Source organism: Pelmatolapia mariae, linkage group LG8 (genome assembly GCF_036321145.2).
Source record: "Pelmatolapia mariae isolate MD_Pm_ZW linkage group LG8, Pm_UMD_F_2, whole genome shotgun sequence".
NCBI classification, from domain to species: Eukaryota; Metazoa; Chordata; class Actinopteri; order Cichliformes; family Cichlidae; genus Pelmatolapia; species Pelmatolapia mariae.
Window position 1 is genome coordinate 15,242,993 of NC_086234.1, and position 20,286 is coordinate 15,263,278.

The window sequence follows — 20,286 nt, forward strand, 5'->3', positions numbered from 1 at the left end:
CAGTAAAGTAGAATAACAAATATGGAAGTATAGCATGCACTGCTCCCACTCCCATCTGCTCCTGTATGATTCACCGAAAATATTCAAAACTATACACAGGAAATGATGTTCAACATCTGTCAGGTGTTTCAGCCTTGCAAGGCATTAACATTTTTATTAGACAAAAAAGAAGCCTGTTTTCTCATTTCTTAAATGCGAATATATGCTAAGGATAAATTAAGTTCCAACATTTGGTCTCACCCATGTAAAATTAAGAAGAGAAAATAATAACACTTAATAATAATAATAACTTAGATTTGTATAACGCCTTTCAAGATACCCGAGTAGTAGTAGTAGAAAAAATCATCCTGAAAACCAAACTTTTTATTCATATTTTGATAGCATGAATAAAATTGTTTATTGGTCCACTGGCTGGACTAAGTTGTAGCACTGCTAACCCACCTTTTCCTTTTTTTGTAAGACTGCATAAAAATGAAACAGCATTGTTGCATTTCATGGCATGCTTTCTGGTTGTTATGGGATTACAGTTAATTACAGTGAAAATGTTTTGAAGATTTTGCTTTATTTTCTAACTAAATGCCATTGATACAACAGAATTTGGTATTCTGTACAAAGTCAAAAACTCCCACATGTGTTGGAATTACAGGTTGATTTCGTTTTGTTTAGGTCTCTCTGAGGAGTCACATAAATTTAGATTTTTTTGGTAAAGGTTAATTAAATAATGTAGTTTAAAACTCTAGAACTCGGAAATATTCTGCAGGTAATATAATTATCATATAGGTATTAATTTAAAAATAGAAGGATATATGTAAGAGGTGTTTAAATAAATACATTCTTTTCAATTGACCAATTCACATGGTGGTTGATGACATTGAACTCAAAGACGAAAACTGAATCTTAGAATTACTTTTCAGTGAGAATGTTACTATTGTGGAAAGGTTTGAAGCTTTTGAAACAAGAAACACTAGAATGTATGACATTGGTACACACAAAATGAAAAATAGATGTGTTCACATGACTTGTAACTCAAAAGAAGGCCAGCAGACCCTAAGCTGGGTTTCAGTGAAACCCTCATAAAAAATAAAAATAAGTAAATCACAAAAAACACAGTCTTACTGAGAGACTGATAGTAAGCATTCTCACAAACATTTCCGTCTACTTAGGTCATTTATTATCTTTATTCTCTACAATTTTAATTCTAATATTTACATCTACTTTTCATCTGCAGTCCAGTTGAAAAAAAAAAAGATAAAAAGCAAGAAATAGCCAAATAAGGCTACTAACTAAACTCCTCAACTACTCAACAGTCGGTGCGATCACCACATCTTACTTACAGGAAGAAACCCATGAGATATTATCTGCTATTCAATGTGTGAGTCATCTAGATATCCATCAGCTTCACATTTTATGTATGCATATGAGGGAGCACTCTCAAACCCTGTTCAGATAAAGCTGCTTTCTGCCATTAAACTCTTCTAAGTAGCACAACTTAAGCACTAGACAATCAAGATATCAGGTATAAACCCTTAATTAAGTTTCCTCAAAGTTCCCATTTTAATATTACTTAATCACATCAAATCATTGCAATACATTATATTCCCAATTACTCGACAGTAAAAGAAAGAAACCGGGGCCTCTGCCAAGAAATGATCTCCTCAAAACTATGCTTACAAAGTTCCTGAAACATCTTTAATGAGCAAGATTGAAGATACCATCTAAAAAGAGAAATCAGATAACACAAATATGAAATAATATAAACTCTAATTATATATAGTTTAAAGACTGGAAAAAAAAAACCATTAAAAAAATAGTAGATTTCCATCAAGTTCACAGAGGAGTTTTCCCCTGCTGGCTTCATTACTGTAAGCTATGCTTGACGAGAAGCTGTGACATCACGCAGTGACTCATGATAAGCAATTTTGCCAACACTATCTTGGTGTTTTGAAACTGGACAAGACGAGAGAGAGATGGATCTAAAATTAAAACTGAGAGCACTGCGCAGTCATCGGCTAATGACTTGTGATAGACGAGTCTTGACTATACCCCTGGATAATTGTCTATTGTGACTCTAATAACGAACATACTTTGCAAAACGAACTTCATGTGTTATTTAAAGTGAACTGAAACCGAGCCAGGTTTCATTTCACAGTTCAAGGAATTGAGGCCATGAAGTCATCAGGAAAGTGTTTACAGATCAAAAGAGCTGAGGCTCATCTTTCTACAGACTTCTTTACAACCTGAAGTCTTTTTACTATTAGAGGCCATTAAAAATAATACAGTTTTAAGACAAATCAGTTTTCAGACTCTAAGCTAGGAGGACAGTCTATGACGTGGACACAGTTAGCAAGTTTAACATAAGGACTGAAACCACAGACTCTAAAACAGCGGTCCCCAATCCGCGGGCCACGGACTGGGACCAGTCCGTGAGTTGTTTGGTACCGGACCGCAAGAGTTGAGGCTCGGGTGTGAAATTTATGGTTTTCAGGGTTTTTATTGTTTTTTTTATTGTTTTTTTTTTTTTTTTGCGTTTTTATCATTAACTCGGTTTCCCTGGGTCTTTTCCTGTGTTTTATGAATAAATCTTCCTTTTTTTGCTACCGGTACTTTTTTTATTTTATTGTATTTATCTGCGACACCTTAACGGCCGGTTCGTGAAAATATTGTCAGACATAAACCGGTCCGTGGCGCAAAAAAGGTTGGGGACCGCTGCTCTAAAACAATCGCTCATCTGAATTCACCCTTACTATAGTGAACAATGTAGTCAAAAAAATCACAGGTTTTCACACAAGGTGTATATACTTTATCTCCAATATATGTACAGCTTAAATGGTCAGCCATGTTCCCAGGGATTTTTTTTCTTTTCTAATTTGTGGTTGTATGGGTTCAGTTAAGCTTAAACTTTTGTTAGGAATTTATATACAGTAATTTCAAAGCTACTCAAAACACTCTTAATACTGTATTCAGACAAACAGTAAATATGTCACTCTGTTAAGTGGCCAGAAATACATTAATCTTACAGTGTACTGCTGACTCTCCATAGTGCTTTCAGGGCCTTGAGACATATGAATATTTTGCAGAATACTTTCTTGAGAACTGCTTTTGAAAGCAAGGTTTTCTTGACACAATAAAAAAACAAACTTTTTTGGCACCATCAGCAACACAAACAATTTTCTATCATGCTTCAGCTTAGCATCCTTCAAACTTCAACTACAATTTTCCATAACTGTGCTTTGCTTATTGAGTGAAAATCACTATAAGCCACCTTTATAAATAAAACATACACAGAGCTCAGAAATAAAAGGAAAACAATTAGGCTAACAGAGACATTAGTGATAATTAGGGGTGCTCTAAGAGATCCCTTAAGGCTCACACAACAATACAGAAATAGTGAGAAAAGCTGCATAACATTAATGTTGCCATGATAATACAAATTTACATAAAACAACACTCCAGGCAGCAGACTACACTCCTACCCATGAGAGATGGCTGATTTTCTTCAGCCATTCTTTATGACAGGTCCACATGAAAGGTGTTCCCTTCAAGAGATTTAACTTAATATATGATTTAAAAAATCAACCTAACACAGTGCGACATAATAATACACAAATAGAAATGTTGAAAAAACTTACATTAGCCTGTATGATGACTAGGTATCTTGTTATATCCTCATAGTTGAGTCTTTCTCTGAGAACTACAGAGCCAAACAGTGTCAGCGGGATGTCAAAGGTTCTGTTAGCTGTCTGAAAGACAAACAGATACATTACACACATCAAGAGTGAGTCACAGCCAGGGTCGACCATTCACTCTTTCTCTTTCAATACAGTTTTGACAAGGCATGCATTACACTTGTTTGGATTAAGCAGTGGATGTGACTGTGCAATTTCAGTATAAATATATTTTAGATTTATGATGATGATGATTCATGATACAAAACTTAAAAAAAATAAATAATTCATGTAATCTATATTTATAATAATTCATTAAAATTATTATGATGAGAGAAAAAAAATAAAGACTAGTATGTTTATAAAATAGGTGACATTCAAAGAAAAATTAACCAGAAGAAGACACAGTGCTGACAACAATTTGCTAAAACAAAAAACAGAAATAAAGAATTTATTCAAAGGAGCTGAGATTCAGCATCAGCTTTTCTCAACTGCACAGATAACATCTCAGTGTTTCTACTAAAGCTTAATGTGAACAAGTGTTAATTTCTTTGACTAGTTTGTGTCAAAGACCTTTTTTCTGATGAAAACAAGACAATTAAATAAATGTGTGAGGACAAAAACGAGATGACAATATTGTGGAGAGACAAGTTCAAATCAGAATTAATTAAGTTTTATAGTGAGGCAGGATGTGTTCAGAAGTCATCCAATCAGAAGAATCTCCTTGTGCACTAAGTGCACTACAATTTGATCTGTCTACAACAAACAGGGTAGGAGGAGGGCTGGGCGATTTGAGGAAAATCTGATATTGTGATATTTTTTGGGGGTCTATATCATAATACACAATATATCACGATATGTTTAAAGAATCTCCAACAGCAAATGTTTTTTTTCAACCATATAATGCCTAACATCGTACTGGTATACTCATTCAAATTAACTATTCATTATTTTTTCCATTTTGAAAACAACAACAACAAAAAAATCTGAATGAATTGAAATGTTTTATTTAAACCATTTTAACCATCAGTTGACACAGAGGTTTTTCACAAATGACAGTACTGTCACAGTAAGTCTCTTCCTGTGGTCAACACTAGGCCTTCAACAAAAAAAGATAATTGCAACAAAAAAGTACATGAAGCAAGAATTGACGACACAAAATAAAACAATTCAAATTAAAAAGATGCTCTTTTGTGCTTATAACATATAAAAATTGTAAAATAATTAATGCAGAGTTTAAAACAGTCTTAATTTTGCACTTTTCAGCTGGCGGAATATTTCATGCTACTGCTACCTTTTGCGGCAATAGTTTTGCGGCATATTTTGCAAATTACTCAAATTACTGCATCTTGTTCTGCTTGCTCCATGTGAAATCCAGCGAGTCACGCTCGCCCGAAACTCCTCCTGTCGCCATATTTTTCTGGTAGTAGATAAACACGCATGCTCAGCATTGTGTCAGGTAGAAAATTTTCTGGGAGGGCGGAGTTAATGATGCATTCGCAGTGCGTAGGATAAAAGAAAAACTCATGGCGACTGCTCAATATTTACATGTCAATTTATACTCAATGGTTACGATAAAGCCATTTTAACCATCTTACGTAGACAAACTCATGATTCAGTATATCGCCCAGCCCTAGGTATGAGCTCCCTGTTTCTCATGAAAACGTAACAAAATGTCAACACACAAGGAGGAGATGAGTAGACATCCTCTACTGACACATTTAGCAGCTTCCACTGGCAAAGACAAACTTTTACACAAAACGTTTTGGTCAATTAAATCAACTTCGAATAAAAGTAGACTAGACTAAAAACAAAAGAATTTAGATGCCTAAATTATAACTAAAACTAAATGATGTTTTAGTCAAAAGACTCCTTAAAACAAATTTGGTGTCAAAATTAACACTGATGTGAACATTTAAAGAGATAAGAAACGGTGCTATATCGGACTTCATGCAGAAGATTAATTGTGCAGTCTTTAGCAATAATCACTAATCTTTGAACAGTAAATGCCTTTAGTCAGTCTGCTACTGAACAGCCTTTAACATTAATTATGGCTGAGATGAAAGTAAAGCATAAGGAGAATCTAATGTTATAGGCTACTGTTTTTGAGCATCAAAAGAAAATTTCTAATATTTTTTTTTATTTTTTATTACATTAATGTTGCTATAATGTATATTTTATATACAGATCTAAATATGGAATTGTAAGTGCTCCTTTCTGGATGTTGGTTGTCTTTTGCTTAATTTTGCTGGTGTGCATTAGGAAACCGATTTGTAACTTGTTTTTAGAAACTGGAGCAGATGGTTAAAAAATATGATTTCTAAGATCAGATTTGGCAAGAAGAAAAAGTAAACAGTGCTCAACTGTGATCTCAATCAAATTTTAAATCAGTACTGCTTTATACTCTATTGTCAAAGAGAAGAAAGGGGAAGAATAAAGAGGCAGAAGCACTAAAACTGCTTATGCAGCTTTGCTGCTTGGTCTCTAGTGAATTTATAACCATGCTACACCATGTTGACAGAGATCAGTGGGCAAGTGGATGACCTACCGGGTCTCTCGGATTGTACTGGATGGTGTACTCTATCTGTCCATTGGGACCGTCATCAATGTCTGTTGCTCCATTGTTTCCTGAGAAACCAGAAAAGATAGTCGTTCCAACTGGAGTCAGCTGAAAACACAACAGAAAAAGAGAGTTTCAATATTTTTCTCTATACACCTTTATTGCAACAACCAACACTGTGCTGTTTGTTTGTTTATTTATTTCAATTTAGATGAACATAAAGAGAAAATATGCTTTGTAGCACATTTAGGTATGAGCTCATTTCCATCTGAAGTCCCTGGATCGGTTAAAACACAGTGAGATCCAGTTCAAGTCTATCAGAGGAGACACATACACAAACTCAAATACCTGCACGTATGGTAGCAAATGGAAAGCCACACAAATCAAAATGTTAATCAATAATTACACAAAAAATGAAAAAGTTATCATAAACTAAAAATCACAAACTGATGCTCACAAGACTCACAGTCAAAATCCGTTGTTTCAAATCCAGAGAGAAACTACAGAAATTTGCACCAGTGTTCAAATTGTTTTTAAGCATATTACAAGTTTTAATTGATTTATAGGAAAAAGCTGACTGCGCAAACTGGTGCCTTGCTTACGCTCATTTACTGAGGGCGGGGCTGGACAAATCCCCTTAAACATGGGAGAACAGCATCATGGAGAATCTTATTTACTAAACATCCATCTGAGTAATATATTACATTATCAAAACTTAATATATTTTATTTAGTAAGAATATGACATGACATTGATAGGATTTTCTGTCTATAACTTGTTTACAGAAGGATCTAATCAACTTTAAGTCACGTGACCAGAATGGCATACAGTACAGTAATGAAAGTACAATAAAATCTTAGATGTATGAACTATTAATTAGTTCCTAATATGCTTAAAATATTTTTTGTTGGGTTTTCAAGCCTGGGTCAAATCAGGCTTAAAAATTGCAAAAGAGAAACAGTTTGACAAACATAAAATAGTATTTTTCACCACCAACAGGATTCCCAAATTGTTGAAAACTTGTCATGGTGGTATCTTCACATGGTGTGCAGTGTCCTTAAAAAAACTGAGCAAACTGGACAAATGGAGGACAAAAGAAGAAGTGACAGGCTTAAAAAAGTCATGCAGATAAGCAGCATCTGAAAGTCATGTCCTTGAGAAATAGGAAAATACAGAAACGGGGGGGAAAAAAGACCTGACACAGGACCTGAGAGATGCTCGGACAACAACATTATTGCAGCAGTGTGGATCATCTTGACAGAGAACAGGACAAAAGGCAGCCAACATCCAAAGAAGAGCTCTGAATGTCCTTCAAGATGCCTGGAGAACTATTCCTGAAGGCTAAGACTAAGAAATGACAAAAAAGCTTCTCTAAGCGAGTTCAGACTTGTTGAAAAATAAAGGTGGTCATACTAAATATTCACCTTAAAGCTCCTTTAAACACATATATTGTGTACTTATGCACTGCATGTTTGCATGTTTCAGTAAATAACTACATGTACTTCCCATTTTCCCACCAAAATATTTAAATAATGAGTGGCAGCTAAAGATTTTTGTACAATACTGTAAAATAGCTTGTTGTTGCAGTTGTTTACAAAAACTCACTGATCTGTGAGCCAGTATTTTCCTTTAAATTCAATGTCACAGTCAGAAAAAGATAGCTTACTTTCATACAGAGAACAGATAAGGCATTCAAAAAGAATGCCATTCATTTTGATTTCATTTTTCTGAGAGAAATTTTTAGGGTGGAAGAGGCACACTTGCCACCGTGCATAGAAGAGAAGAACTTTGCCAATATATGTATTGCTGTGCTATATTTTTCGATCCATGTGCCAAGGGATCCGTGATTACGTGTCAACGCAGAAGTTTAATCTCCAGACAGCACTGGAAACATCCGCGATTAACTTTAATTTAGCTGTTGCACCAATGATTTGTTACATCATTTCCCTCAACAGGGTTATCTTTGCCTCCCACTGATCTCACAATGGTCTTCAGAATGTCTCATGCTGTCACTTTGCCACTTCTGGATACAGCTGTAATGAAGCAACTCCAGACTCAAGCACCGGTGCCAGCTCATGAAATCAGCCACAGTGATCACCTTGTACTCAGAAAAAATACTCACTGAACTCATAAATTGTGTCCTAGACATCCTTATAAATAACCATATATCCTCTGTCTGTCTTATAAGTCTGACTCACTTGCTTGTAGTCAGTATTTCTTAGAAATAGACAGCGAAGAAGAAGACTAGATTATAAGATTTTAGATGAAAGTGGATGAACACCTTTTGATTTCAAATTTACTGCTTTTGTCTGAGTTCTGGGGCCAATAGAAGTGAATTAGAAAATAGTTGTCCACATAATGAGCCCACGTCCACTCAGATCCCAATAAATGTGCTACTACTTTTAAATTACTACCTAGATCTAAATTAATGTTTTAATTTTTTAACTTACTACCGCAAAATAGAATGAATTTACCTTGGCCTTCCACAGGGATCATATTTTTTTTTACAGTGCATCTTCTTAATTGTATTGTGAACCTTGGTAGTGAATGGAGGAAACTATTATAGTAGGAGTAATGAGGAAGTGGAAATGCGTAGGAGGTGATGGGGTGGGAACAAGAATCGGCGACAACCAGAAATTTATAGAGTGTGGCAACGAAAAGGTGGGAAAGGTTGAGAAAAGGTGACATAATGAAGAGGTGGGAGTGGTGAGGGGGCATGTGAGTGTGTATATGTGTGAGAGCCAGGGAGGGAGGGAGAGGTGTTCTGCAAAAACAGAGGAGAGGCCAAGAGAAAGAAAGGGAGAGACTGAGAAGACAGATTGAGTTGGACAGGCTGTGGAAGGACTGTATAATGAGATATTCTACCGGGACTGCTAGGTCTGTGCTGGCAGCCGGCTACATGTATCCTTGTCCAGCTTAAGTTTGAACCTCCTCTAGTTATATTTTTGCTTCTACAGACTCTGGAGAACAAACTAACTGTGGGATTGGCATCATAAAGATTATTTTGGAAACCCCAGAATAACAGATATAGATCGCTCATATAGCTGCCCAAGAACTGAGATTTTTCTTTCATTACTGTTCACTACCTTGCCCTTCAACTTTGGTACGACAGCAAAAACGCACACAAAAAGCCAGACAATGTGCACTGCTGCATTTTCTCTATAGAATATATAAAAGAGCATGACTGAAAGGACAGCAGTGGGAAGGCTTAGTGTACAGTACACTTGATATGTTGTATTCATGTATGAGTGAGCTGTAGCCCCCCCCCCCCCCTACAAACACACAAACACACTCGGCTCTCAAATCGATGACTTTGATTAATTCTTTCACAACAGCAGCAGCTGTGCAGGTCGGTTTAATGAATGGCTTTATTGCTTTCTTTCTTTCTTTTGACTTAGCTTTACTTCACAGACAGAGATGGTGCACGTTTTTGTGTGCGACTGGGTTTTTACCTCATTCACGGCGACGTAGTATCTCGGCTGCTGGAAATGGGGCGCGTTGTCGTTGCGGTCTCGAACAACGATGCGGACCTCGTGTAAAATCACAGTGCCTATCAGCTCATTGGTACACTGAACCTGAACCACGATGGAGTGAATGTACGAGGGGGGCTGGAAAAGAGGAAACACAGGAGGAGAAAGAGGTTCTTAAAATGTTAAATGTGCAATTTTAAATCAAGTATATTTATCTTGAGGAAAAGAAAGATGTTACAAAAAAAGACTACACAAAGACTTTGTGTATTGTATTTACTTTTTGTGCCAAATCACACAGTCAAAAACAAGCGCTGGATTACTTTAGAACAGGATGATGAATGTTTACTCAGAGGCAAAAAGAGCTAAAACCTGCTAAATTTCTCACAACAGCACATGATGGCTAAAGTAAAAAACATATAAAAAATAAATAAATAAGAAAGATAGAAATGTAAATGTACTTCCATTGTTTATGTCTCCTGGGGTCAATCGAAATAAAGAAAAACTAGGAGCAAAAACTGCATTTGCTGAAGCAGCAATTTTACTTTTAGTTTGGCATACGGCACAATGAGTGAACGCGACTGAAGAAAAGCTAGAATAAATCTTACATCTCTGTCCAGAACCCGTCCCGTGCTGTTTAGGTAAAGGGCTTGTTTGGAAGGGTCAAGAATGACCCAGCGATTGTTGTTGTCCCTCAGGGACAGAGAGATGGTTCGATCCGGACCCTCAGCCACACCGTTGATGTGCATGTTGTCCACCAACAATGTTCCTGAAATAAAATAAAAGCAGGTTTAATAATCCTTTGGCTCGAGAGACAGACGCAGCGTCCAGAGCTTCAGGATGTAAAAAGTAGAATTCAATTACCTCTGGAGTTAAACAGAAACAGACAGAGAAACAGTTTGGTCCAAAATGATTAATAAATGAAAAGGAAGCAGGAACAATTCAGACGGAACCCTCAGTTTTTCTTCATGTTCTCAATTAAATATATACCTGGAAATTATATGCCGGATGTAGACAAAGTCAAGGGCAATTACGTGGAGAAGCTCACAACATAGAGCCAGAGAGGAAGACAGCGACATGAGGGGAAAAAGGCATTTAGTGGGGCTACTCTGCTTCCTTCTGCTATAACTATACCTGGAATACTGAAGACTGTCTGCAACGCAAAACATAACAGACAGACTTCAGGAAGAAACAAGAAAACAACAAATGTTTTAATGATTTAATTGCTTTTATCAGCCTGGAATTAATTAAAGAAAAACATCAAAATATTTTTAAAAAGTAAACATTTTAATAAGACAGATGGCAAAATGAAATAAACTCGATTAATTTAACACAATCATCGGTGGGTGGTGAAGTAATTTGGGAATGAGAAAACTACTGGAAAGCGAAAACAAAGAGAGACAAATACAGTACAGACAGGAAGAAAAGACCATTTAAATGGTATCAGTGAGCTGTAGAAATTTAAGCTGGGCATATTATCTGCAAAAACAAAAATTAAGCCATGAGGTCTGAGAAGGCACATTACATGAGAAATGATAAACTTGGAAATGTCACAAAATGTGCTGTTATTTGTTGTTTGTGGGTGAAACTGTCAATGAAAATCAAACAGGGATGTTTGTATTAGTGGTGAACAGCTGATGAATAACTTGAGCGTTGGTCTTATGTGCTCCTGTTATATTTGGTGATGTTTACGGGAAATATTTAAACAGAGAGGAAGCAAAAAATTAAAAAATAAATAAATAAAAGTGGAAAAAAACAACTACATAAAAAAATGAATCACAATGTATCCGCTTGACTCCATTTGTACAGCTCCAAAAAAATGCAAGTGACCCATTACCAGATGCCACACACTGCATTATTAATCAAAAACACTATTGTGTCCCATCCTGCAGCTGACTATTAGATGCCGGAGGCTTTTACTCTGTATTTGTTCTTACGTGAAAACAACAAATGGATTAGTTAATTGGGGCGATAACTAATAACACATCTCACTTGGCATCTGCCCTTTCAACAGATGATGGTACATAACGACCTGGGCTCTTCGCTACAAACCAAGTCCAACTCACCCAAACAACAGGAAATCATGCTGAGCAGTTACACGAAGGTGGTTATTAGCTCGAAAAGTAAACCCAAGGAGTGTGCTCACATGAGAAAGGTCAGCCACAAACACTGACAGGTCTTCTGGCAGTAGAACAGCATATTTTACCAAGATGATCGAAGTATAATGTTAGAAAAATATGAAGGGATGAAAAACAGAATGGACAAACTATACAGCAACACAGCTGCAACTAGCCAAAAGAGTAGTGGGTGTGAGTAGGTGTGGTAGAAAACAAAAGTACGGTATTTAAAAAAAGAAAACACTATATGTGTGTGAGCATTTAAAATCTTTTGGCCAACAGGTACTGACATATCATTACCAGACTACTTTGCTTGTTAAAAAAAGACCTAAAAACACTAAGTTTGCATTGTTTATCTATAACTTTTTTTTTTCTTTTTTTTTTTAAACCTGTCCCGTTTGGTTCTTTTGCCATCAGAATTATTGTCTAAAGGCGAAGAAAGATGCCCAACGGATTTACTTTACCAAATGGACCATCCCAGCCTTGCCGTAATGGTCCATTTGATTTACCTTTTATTGTTTTTTTTATTTTATTTAATTTTTTTTACTTGCTAGATACGGGACAGGGGAAAAGAAAAGGGAGAAAGAAAGAGGGGGGAAAAAACAAAACAAAACAAAAAAAAACAGCGGAGAAGAGGGACGGGGATAAAGGGCAAAAAACAAAAACCAACAAAATAAGCAGACAAAAAATACATATATCGATCACCTGGATCACCTGTTGAGAAAGAAAAAAGAAAACAAGCAGAAGAAAACGAGAGTAATAGAATAAACAACATCACAATGATATATGGGAATATAACACTAAATACTTAATATTAAACATTATTGTGCAGCACGTAAGATCGACAGCGCACAGTGTGCTTTGAGGTAGGAGCCAAAAAGGGTGTAGTTTGTGTGTGTGAGCACCTGTGTGTACACCTGTGAGCATGAGCGCGCTTGTATTTAAAAGGTTCCTTAATGTAATGATCTGCTAGAGGGTGTGGGGGGCCACAGTCCCATCCTCCAGGGCATGAAGCAGGTATGGAGGAGATCAAAACTCCAGACATCCAGAGGCCCCCAGAACACAAGAGACCAAGGAAGACCAACAGAGGGGCAGCCGCGCCACTGTCCCAGAAAGAGCTGAGGAGAGTCCCAGATGAGGGATCACTCAGCAGCCGCGGAGCAGAAGCCAGGGGGGGTTGCAGTGACGTGCCCGTGAGCTCCGCCGGCAGCCAGCTGTGCCTGAGTGACCGAGCCCCAGGGCGAGAGGCCGAGGGCACCCCACCCCCGAAGTGGCCCGAGCGAGCCCCAGGTTCCAGGCCCGGATAAGCAGCCACCAAGGAGTGAGCCGGTGTGTACCCGGACGCCCACCCCCGGACACAAAGAACCACCAACGCATCGATGTCTGAGGGCGTCTGCCACCGGCAGGGGAAGTGGTGGGGGGAGATAGGCCTCCAAACCTTGGAGGGCCTGAGATGTCCCCAGAGAGGTGGCGTCTGATACCCAACCTGACATATAGACACAGACATACAGGCACACTCAAATACAAACATCCATTCCCACCCTCATGCTCTCATAGGCAATTACTCCACACTCAACCAACGTGGAGACAGACATAAAGAGACGCTGTACACACAATCACACTCCCCAAGCGTACTCTAAGAACCGGGTCTAGGTACCCTTGCCCCTGGAGGGGGAAACTGCACCCAGACCCAGGTGGTGTTACCCTTTTCCCTGCAGTGGGGAGAAGCAGACTGCCCCGACTCCGCAGCAGCAGGGAGGCCCCACACACCAGACCCCAGTCGGACGGCCAACTCCTCCTCCTAGCCCCCCCGCTCCAGCAGGCCGCAGAGACCGGGGTGTGAGAAGACTCCAAACCTCCCTCTACCCGCTCATATGTAGTGTTGATGTATATGTGTTCTAAGGTGCAATTAAAACCCAGGAGGGCATGGAGCTACCTGCCAGGGAGCAGCAGGTAAGCGCATAGCCACTCCTGATAGCCCTCAATGTCTACGTGTATTTAAAATTGAGAGGTGGGCAACGACGCCAGGGGTGCGGTGTTTATCTATAACTTTAATATAAGGTCAACAAGTACAAGGCTTAGGTGCTATTTTCTGGCTCATATAAATATATTAAAAGTTACAGAAAAAAATTGCTTTATAATTGCTTGTGGCCAACAGGAAAAAAATGCAGTTAAAGTTGCCTAGGGATCTAAAGTTTTCTTTGCAGCTCATTAGAGAAAGATAAAAAAAACTTTAGAGTGTCTTCAAATTGATTGCTCAGTAGGCTAAGATAACCCTCTCTGTGAACCACCTCCATAACACTGAAACGAAGGGCTAAACCTGAAGATCACTGTGGTTTTCTCGAAACCTCCCATCCTTTTTTCTGAGCTGTAAACTGTCTGCAACATTAGCAACTGCTTAAAAAAGACTTTTATTTGTGCTCAAAACCAAGCATTGTTTTCTTTTTTCATATGTACAGAAGAAAAAGTATTCACCATTACACGCTACAGCAAATCATGTGATGCCAGTCCTTTCACCCCCTTATGTGGCTGTCTTGCAATTCTGGAACGACGGAAATGACTGGGCTTGTTCTTATTCTTTCTCACCCTTCTCTGCTTCCTCTACATCATTTTCCTCTTAAACCTTGTTTGTGGTTAGCGCATTGGTTGTTGCCAACTGCAAAGTCATCACGGCCATGTGACAATTTACACTGGCACTTGAGTATCACTGCACTGAATAAATAGGGGCCACAATTTAGAAAAAACTAATTCTGTGTGAGCACTTATAGACGAATAGAAAAACAGGTAGCAAGGATTAAATGATTGCAGTTAGCTTTTTTTCTTCTGTTTACTTTTTTAGTTTTTCCCTAAACAACTTATCCTTTCAAGCTGTTGCAGCACCTTCATCTCTGTAATCTGGGACTCTCTGAGGTCCTGCACTGATATATTACTGAAATGATGCTAAAGATTGACCTTCTTTTACACTCATGTCTCCAACCGGACCGCATATGTGAAGTTACGAAAACTGAGTGGTGCACAGTAAGTTACGCCTCATTAGGCTCATGCTGTTGTTCACAAGGGCAACAGCGGCTTGTAATGCAACCTAAAGTAAGTCACTTCCATAATCACTTTATATATTTCTGTATTGCAGTAACAAATTTATTTGCTCTACTAAATTTAGCAATCACTTTATAATTTCAGTTATATGACAAAGAAAGTTTTCACATGACCATAAATAGATCTATGAAAGACTAAGTGCACCTTTACCACTTCCACAGGAATTAAGAGGGTAAATAGCAGCCAGGTGCTGTTAATCAAATGCACTTGATTAATTGAGCAAATGTCACCACCTCTATAAAAGTAGAAGTTTTTACAGTCTGCTGATCTGGAGCATTCAGGTGTGCATTATCACAATGCCACAATCTTTCCCGCAGTCGACGTTCCGGCAAATTCACTTCAAGGTCAAACCATACTACTCTCAGAGAAACTTCAGAAAAACAAAGAGCTACAGCTCACGCTCTATAGGCCTTGGTTAGCATGTTAAATGTTCATGGTATCACAATAACAAAAAAAAAAAAAAAAAAAAAGAACAAATATGTCTTGTTTGGAATGATTACCAGGAGAAAGTGACATAAGAGAAACATGGTGACGTGGTTTAGGTTTGCAAAGTTGTATCTGAACAAACCACAAGAGTTAGGGAACAACATTCTTTGAACAGATGGGACCAAAATGGAGATATTGGACAATAACACACAACAATAAAAACCCCAAATATCAGCACTAACACTTCATACCAACTGTTAAACACAGCGGTGGACAGATGATCATTTACGCTTGTTTTTAAGCCACAGGACCTTTGCACCTTGCAGTTATCAACCATGAACTCCTTTGTACGCGAAATAATCGTAGAGTGAAATGTGCCATCCGTCTTACAGCTTGACCTAAATTAGGTGAGACAACAGGATAATAATCCAGAGCACAGCAGCAAATCTATAAAAGAATGACTGAAAAAGAAAAAGTGATGCTAAATGATGCTAAATCTGTGCCAACCGCAGCCAAGCTTGATTTCCAACCACTCCTACCTGTACCTTATCTGAAATAAAAATCCCTGTTGTTGCATCATTTTTTCATACATAGAGGATCGCAACCCTTGTGTGTTGTTCAATCAGCCTGAGAGCTATGCTGGCGGGGGCCTAGAGTCACATGGGTCAGCCAGGTACAGTACAAGGGGAGAAGCCAGACTAAGAGAGATCTCTGTAACTCCAGGTTGGTACAAAAAAATTAAATGAAAAGCAAAACCTTTGTAACAGAAACAACAATGTAAATTTTGTTGCTGCCTTAAGCACCCAAGGGTATACTAGGAGAACCCGACCTGATCTGGCCCATCAGATTTGAGAAACAAGTGCTTTTGTGTGTAAACAATTACATCTGTGTTCATCTGTGCTCAACGCAACTCAACTTTATAAAACAAAATTACAGAAAACCCAAACGTATGTTGACCAGTGCACCAAACAAAAGAGAGAAAATGGATAAAAACAAAAAAAGGAATAAAAAAACTACAAAAACTTCTACACCTACAAACTACTGTGTGTATGTTCATGTGTGTAAAGAGAGCCCTAGAAAGTTGAGAAGCAAGCAGGATTGTGTTTGCTCGCTGGAAAACTTCTCGTCTGTGTGCACACACCCGTCTGCACACACAACAACATAAACACACGCGCACTGAGCGATCTCATATCTGATCTGCCAGACATAAAATTGGGTCATGGCCTTCTGTGCTACCATGGAAACCATGTCAAATGCTTTGCTGTGATTTGCTGATTTTATATAAACGAGGAACTTTAATGAAATTGGTTTCTTTATATGAGAAATGGGATAGAAAATGGAATTCATTAGGGGGCTTTCATTCCTTACCATCGTCTGGCTATCTCTCTGCTGGTTTTTCTGCTTCTTTCTAGCAAAAATTAAGAAAAAAAAACCCTCACCAAGACAGGCGAAGAAGCCTGATAGAAATAGTACCTATACCTTGTATAACTGTGTCTAATTTGATACCACAGACCATCTAATGCAAATGGACTCTTTTCACAGTGACCTCACTTTATAGGATGTGTGACTGAATACAGCACTCAGCAGCATCTGATTAAATTGACCCACGTGTTAAAGCACACGGGCAGAACCATATGAAGCCGCCGGTGTGTGTGGGTGTGCACGAAGGAGGGAATTGCCTGAGAAAAAAGAAGCACAAAGAACATTTAGAGAAAAAGGAAATGAGAAAGACAGCAGAAGAGAAGAAAGATTGGGTTGAACGAGAGGGTGATATAAATAAAGAATAAAGAGAATATTAGGAGTAAATAGAGAGAAAATGAGCATAGTGGCAGTGCATTAATAGAATATTTTACAGGACATTAGCTTAACTGAATGTGGCTGCACTGCTAGTGTGTCATCCAGGTATGAACCATGGGCTGAAAAGTAATCATCACATCTACCTCCTTCTTGAGCGCTTAGTGGGTGGGGAGAGACTCAAGACAAATAGCACTGGATAGGAAGAACAAAAGAAGTAATGAGTGTTGGCTGGCCAAGGTAAATTCGCTTTATCTACCATTTAAGTTGAGATAGTTCAATGGCAGACACATAGAAAAGACATATTAGAGAACATTATAATTTCTAAAAGCATCAAAAGTTGTTTTGACTCTCTTACTGAGGTTTTATAGTAGTTTGACTTCCTATAATTTACAACGTTATCGCGTGCAAAATAATGGTTTCTGCTATGTAGCGTTTACTACTCGTGACATCTGTTTGACCGCTCTAATCTGTTTTGAAAAAGGCTGAACTGGTCCCTCCAAAATGATAAATGGAAGAAAAGTACAGAGGTGAGAGACACTTTTCACAGATGAATCTTCTTTGAAACAAAGCATTATTTCAACATAGCAGCATTATGAATTCAGTCCATTTTGTTTGGTGTGTGAGAAGGGAAGTTAAAATATTGCATTCACACAACAAGTAGAGTCAAGGGCTTTTCACATTATCTGTACCAAAAGTAAGAAAAATAAAATACAATAAATAAATAATTAAAAAGGTAGTTTATCAGAAAAAGAGGTACAACGTGGGCCTTTGCTGGTATTTCTACATTGTCATTGTTGCATTTGATGTAATTCAATTTTTTGAGTGATAACCTTAATCCAGGGTTGGGCTAAACCCAGTCAAAAGGGGGCCAGAAGCCAGTGTACTCCTAGTGCTGGTCCCAAGCCTGGATAAATGGGGAGAATTGCATAAAGGTGAAGACAGACGAAGAGGAGATTTGGAGGGAGTATTCAGAGGGTACGAGAAAGAATAAAAAGGTATAAATGTAGAGATGAGAGTACAGGGAATTTAAATGTAGAGACTATAACTAGTTAAGGGTTACAGCTGGCTGATAGGAAAGAAACTAGATGTGTTGTGTGTGCAGGACACCAGGTGGAAGGGAGTCAAGGCTAGGAGCATGAAAGATGGATTCAAACTTTTCTACCGTAGGAAGGAAACGTAATGAAATGGAAGTAATCTTGAAGGAAGAGTGCGCGAGTCGTGTGGTGGAGGTGAACAGATTGTAGGAAGTGGTTATGTTGAATGTGGTGATGTTGTATAGCCTACAATGTGGATGTCAGAAGAGAAAGGAATTCTGGAGTAAGTTGGATGAAGTGGTAGAGAGTCATGATTGGAACAGACTTGAGTGGACATGCATGTGAAGGGAACAGAGGTGACGAGGAGGTCTTGGGTAGGCTAAGGAGAGAAATGCAGAAAGGACAGATGGTGATGAGTTTTGCAAAAATGGCTGTGGTTAATGTATACTTCAAAAAGAGGGAGGAACATAAGGTGGCATAAGAGTGGGAGAAGCTGCACACAGGAGGACTGTATTTTGTGCGAAGGAGAGATAGGAAACTGTAAAGTGGTGTCAGGGGAGAATCGAATGGTAGTTTGCAAATCAAGAAGAGGAACTGAGTGAAGGCAGAGGCAAGGATTAGATGGTGGAGGATAAGGTCGAAGAATGTTGCAGAGTTCAGGGAAGACTTAAGATGGGCTCTCGGTGGCACAGGGAAGAGTTACAATATGAATGGAAGTGTATAGCTGTAGTTGTGAGAAAAACTGCTAAGAGACTGTCTTCATATCCTCTGGACAGAGGAAAGAAGACGAGGAGATCTGTGGTGGAATGTGGAAGTACTGGGAAGTTATTCAAAGGAAGCAGTTAATAAAAAAAGTGGGATAGTCAGGGAGATGGCGAGAGTAGACAGGAGTATTGGGAGGCTAGCTGTACTGCAAAGAGAGAGGTGGCAAAAGAAAAAGCTTGTAGTGTGTGTTGTACATGAGGCTAGGCACTAAGGAAGGAGACAAGGATTTTCGTCAGCTGACTAGAGCTTGAAATCAAAACTAGCAAGGATACGCAGAAAAGCATGCAAGGGTGGTGCAGGACATGAATGAAGTAGTAGGAGCGACAGATGGGTTCAAGGTGGGGGGGATTAAATCATTAATTGGTTCTGAGCCCCTTCATGTTTGCATTGTTGATGGACAAATTGACAGATGAGTTCAATTTGTCCAGGAGTCTCCGTGGGCTGTGATATTTATAAATAATATTGTGATCTATAGTGAGAGTAGGGAGCAGGAAGAGAGAGTCTGGAGAGGTGGAGGTATGCTCTGGAGAGAAGAGGAATGAAAGTCAGCAGAAGCAAGACAGAAGGCATGTGTGTGAATATGAGGAAGGCAGATGAAATGGTAAAGATGTAAGGTGGTAGGTGAAAGGTAGACAAGTTTAAACACCTGGGGCCAGCACAAGAAAGGTGACGAAAAGAGTGCAGGCAGGGTGTAGTGGGTGGAGACAAGTGTCAGGTGATTTGTGACAGAAGGATAGCAGCAAGAGTGAAGGGAAACTTTACAAAATGACTCTAGGGCCTGCTATGATGTATGGTTAGGAGACGGTGGCAGTGACAAAAAGACAGTAAGCCAAGCTGGAGGTGACAGAGTTGAAGATGATAAGATTTGTGTTAGGAGTGACGAGAAGGGAAGGGATTAGAGAAGGACAGCTCAGCTTGAGCAGTGTGGAGACAATGTAAGAGTGACAAGACTAATGTAGTTTAGACATCTCCAGAGGAAGGTTATAGCAGACATGTTGGACAGGATGTTAAAAAAATTTAAATCAGGGAAAGGGAAAACTTAAGGGGTGGTTAAAGTGGTCACAGGTGTGTGACGATGTGGCTGCTGACTGAAGTTGCAGGATGAATTCTGAAGTGTATAGGGCTGTACTCTGCTCAGACTCAGCCACTTCCATTTGATTTTCAATGATAATGACCCAAAGCACATATAAAAGCAACATATAATTTTCTCCAGGCAAAGGAATGGTATATTCTTCAATAGCCAAGTTGGTTACTGGAGTTCAACACAACTGTGCATTTTTGTGCATGTGCATGCTTTTTAGTTACTGAGGACAAAACTGAAGGCAGAGAGAAGAGATGCACAAATGAGCAGCAACAAAC

At 38.6% G+C, this 20,286-nt stretch overlaps 1 protein-coding gene across 1 annotated transcript in view; it reads right to left on the reverse strand.

Annotated features, from left to right (window-relative positions):
• Positions 1-20,286, reverse strand: part of LOC134633885 (protocadherin-15-like) — a 230,463-nt gene that overhangs the window by 158,065 nt on the left and 52,112 nt on the right. Inside the window, exons 5-8 of the mRNA XM_063483036.1 lie at positions 10,301-10,461; positions 9,678-9,833; positions 6,214-6,333; positions 3,630-3,740 (exon numbers count right to left, since the gene is read on the reverse strand). Of these exons, the coding sequence (XP_063339106.1) occupies positions 3,630-3,740; positions 6,214-6,333; positions 9,678-9,833; positions 10,301-10,461 (548 nt within the window). The remainder of the gene's footprint in view (positions 1-3,629; positions 3,741-6,213; positions 6,334-9,677; positions 9,834-10,300; positions 10,462-20,286) is intronic.